Source organism: Nansenia antarctica (genome assembly GCF_963989245.1).
Source record: "Nansenia antarctica genome assembly, chromosome: 4".
Lineage (NCBI taxonomy): Eukaryota > Metazoa > Chordata > Actinopteri > Argentiniformes > Microstomatidae > Nansenia > Nansenia antarctica.
In genome coordinates this window covers 17727766-17731348 of record NC_137689.1, presented here as the reverse complement: position 1 = coordinate 17731348, position 3583 = coordinate 17727766, and the positions used below count along the sequence as shown (strand labels likewise).

Below are 3583 nucleotides of genomic sequence, written 5' to 3'. Positions count from 1 at the left end.
GGGTGAAAACAGAGTGGAATCTCTACACAACAACAAAGCCGTCCACTGATAATGTTTGATCATCCCTTTGATCATCTTATCATGAGGGAAAAGAAGATTGAAAAAACTCTGTTTTCTTAAAATAGTTTATTTTAGACATATTGAGTTTAGACAGTGTTTTGACAATATACTGAAAGTATAAAAATAGGAAATATAAATATATAATGTATTTATATACAATTTTACATCATAAGTTAAAACGTAAATAAGTAGATCATTTTATATACATAAACAAGGTTTCAGACCCTGAGATTGTTTGTAAACACAATAAGCATCCCAATGTGGGATTCTATGTTCTGTATGCAGTTACACAATTCCCAGCGGGCATTACAACACCACTAGGGAGAACGATCTGATGGTATTTGAGCAAGGTTGCATATTGATATAGAGCTTTCTATTTTTGCCAAAGGAAAGGATTGAACTCTTAGCTTGACATTGCCTATGCACCAAGTTAGAAGCATGACATTATACCAGTTGAAACAAACTTCGCTTTCATGTCTGTTTTGGAGGTAAAAGACCGATCTCGAACAGGACACTGTTCACTTCTCAATCACGTCTCTGTGCTCTGCATGCTGTTTGATGTATTGGTGACATGAATGTTTGTTCACGGATGTTCTCTGTTCCTGCAGGGCATACTGCCTGCTAACACCTGGATATTCCATGTGTCATTGCAGGGGCTCTTCTGATCTGATCAGAAGGCAGCAGTCAGGAGCGGCGACCAGGACTCAGTCAGGAGCGGCGACCAGGACTCAGTCAGGAGCGGCGACCAGGACTCAGTCAGCTCTCAGGGTTCAGTTGTAGGTGGTAAAATGGGTCTGAGGCTTGAGACACTCCTCCTCCTCACTGTCGCCCTCTTCCTCCCAGTCATCCTCCTCATCCTCGCTGTCTGACTCGTCATAGAAGCTGATCGTGGCCTGAACAGGGAAGTTGTTCAGCAGGGCCTCTCCATCACTGTACAGGTAGTCAAAGGACTTGGACTTGGGCCAGAAGAGTCTGTAGGAGAAAGGATAATGAAGGTTAAAAAACGGATACTTTTGTCCACTTTTTTTCCACTCAAAATAAAGAACGTGAGACAGACACCAGTGTTACATTCATTGGGATAAATCAAATGAATCATTTATTATCGTTCATGCGATACTCTTATTTAATGAATTGTTCAAGTAAGAATCAAATACAATGGCAATAATTAACAGAAAGCCACAGCTCCCAAAAGACTCTGACGAAAAACGTCAACATTAATTAGCTACAGTATATACTGAAAAAAACCTTCTAAAACATGTGCGTGGAAAGGACAGATAACTAATTTGCAGAACTTAGTCCCATGACACTTGTATCTCACCCCAAGGCCATCATTGTCTACATTCCCCACCTATCTTATGTTCTCAAAACATAGCTTCTGACGCACAAGACTCTACTTAATAACACATTACACAATATTAGTTGTCCTTGAGCAACCCCCTAAGGGACTCCCAAGTTAGCATTCAGTCCTAAACAGCCATATTAGAGTCTTGTTGTGTATATCAGGAGGAGTGTGTAGCGAACCAGGAACATGTTACTGACCTGACAGGGTGTTGGAAGGTCTGTGATTTGGAGCCTGGAGCTGGAGGTGCAGGTCTGGAGTAAGGCTGTAAACAGAGAGAGAGAGAACAGGCATTAGCCCACACTGCCACAAAACAATCCACAAACACTCAATTTCCTTCCTGTATAAGCAAAACCAGTGGAAACCACACGTCAGCCACTGGCACCTAGAGAGCTGGGTGTGCAAGCAGTGACATCATGAGAGGTGTGTGAGACTGTGTAGACCAAGACTGTGGGAATTTCTCTCAGCCTTTCTCCCATAACCCTGAGGTGTCCAGTTTAGCGTCTTTCCAGCAAACAGTAGGAAAGAGCTTAGGACCTGGAGTGTGCTGTTCTCCTCCCTGAGTGTCAGCTTAGAGGTGTTGTGCTTCTTCACAAGCTGACAGGCTGGGCCAGTAGGGCCATATGGCCATGTGTCAGAGTGCAACAGTTTGCCTCACCTCTTTAGCCTATGTTGGCTATGTGACAGGGAAACAGCTTGACACTCACACCTTCTGCTCCATCATACTGCTCTTAATGCCCTCCACATGGCATGTCTGTCTCCTAATAGACACTCCCTGCCTCTGCCTTTCTCCATCCAAATCGGACTTTTTGTAGCCTACTAAATATAGGTGTATCTATCTATATATGTTTTCAACCCCTTAATTTATTTGTCGCTTGTTATAAACAGGTTGAACTGAGGTAAAGGTGTCCCTGTGTTGAGAATAGACACATAGGCCCACTATAAAAACGATATACTTATTTTAAAAAGTGCTAAAACCGAAAGGGCAAATGTCTGTTAAAGTAAAGACAACTTACACATGACTGCCTGGCTCTGTGGCATCCTTGCTGCGCATCCTTGTTGGTCAGGAGCCACGGTCTCCATAGTGAAGCAGAACTGCAGAGAAGGCACGAGCATGGTGGTTAGTGTCAATCAAACAGATCTCAGAATCTTATATTTCTATATGGGGAAGATAGTAGGTTACGTTAAATAACCATGGACACCCTCCAGATATTGCCTACATGGCCAACACTCAAATCCTATTCAAATGAAGCAGACATTCCTTTTTAATTGTTTTAAAGGCTATTGGCTATTATTTGCAGTTGAAGCCCAAGGAGCAAAGCACAGCTTCGAATCACACCTTTATTTGAAAACAATTCGTGATCTAAACAGATTATTGTTTTAATCTCAAGGGTTAAACCGTTGTTCCGTTTAAATAAAATGCATTCATAATACATGCATTGATATGGTTATAGCCTATCCTATGACCATCCTAGGTTTTCCAGCGCATAATCTTACCTGTCGTTTGTTTGCGGACGAGTGTCCGTGGTTATCAGGCGCGATCTCGGCGGAGCCACCACGAAGGGCGACTGTTTGACGATCAGGCATGCGGAACTCATTTCTGTTTCTAATAATCCCGTTGAATAGCCTGGAAGAATCACAAATGAAGATCTATTCCCTTTGCGGTGAACGCGTAGATACTATAGTCTCTCTCCTTTTGCTTTTGTGATGTGCTGCTTCCCGTTGTGGAGCCCGAGGCGTATATAGCGAGAGTGTCCGGTCGACCACAATGCCCGGGGTTTATAAGGAGCTCAAGCACCAGAGGGGGTGGGCCGGGGGGAGAGTCGGGGGGACGAGCCTGTCTGCGAAATGATTGGGGGCCGGGGGCCAATTTGGTGTGAAGTGTTCCCCAGTTGTATAAACAGCGGAGCGCAGCGTGAGGGTGAGAAATCTCGTACCGTGAGGTTATTGGAAAAACACAGAGGGGAAAAGTTAGACACCATCTGTGAGAAAGACGACGGGGGATAAACCGGGAGGGGGGGCTCAATAGGTTTACTAATTAAGAGAGAAAGAAAATGTGCCTAGATTTTACATTGAGAAGATAGCAGATATCGTAACCAGAGATGACCGCATTTCATTTCACATCCCCATATTTAAGGATTGCAGAGGGAATGATGTCACATCATCATACGGATATTGCATGCA

At 43.6% G+C, this 3583-nt stretch overlaps 1 protein-coding gene across 1 annotated transcript; it reads right to left on the bottom strand.

The window, feature by feature from the left end:
* Positions 1-830: 830 nt before the first annotated feature.
* Positions 831-2997, bottom strand: ripply1 (ripply transcriptional repressor 1; the record flags this gene model as incomplete). The annotated part of the gene is made up of 4 exons (XM_080529137.1): positions 831-1032; positions 1600-1664; positions 2416-2494; positions 2897-2997. The coding sequence occupies 4 exons, from the start codon at positions 2995-2997 to the stop codon at positions 831-833; spliced, it is 447 nt and encodes a 148-aa protein (XP_080385263.1).
* Positions 2998-3583: the final 586 nt, after the last annotated feature.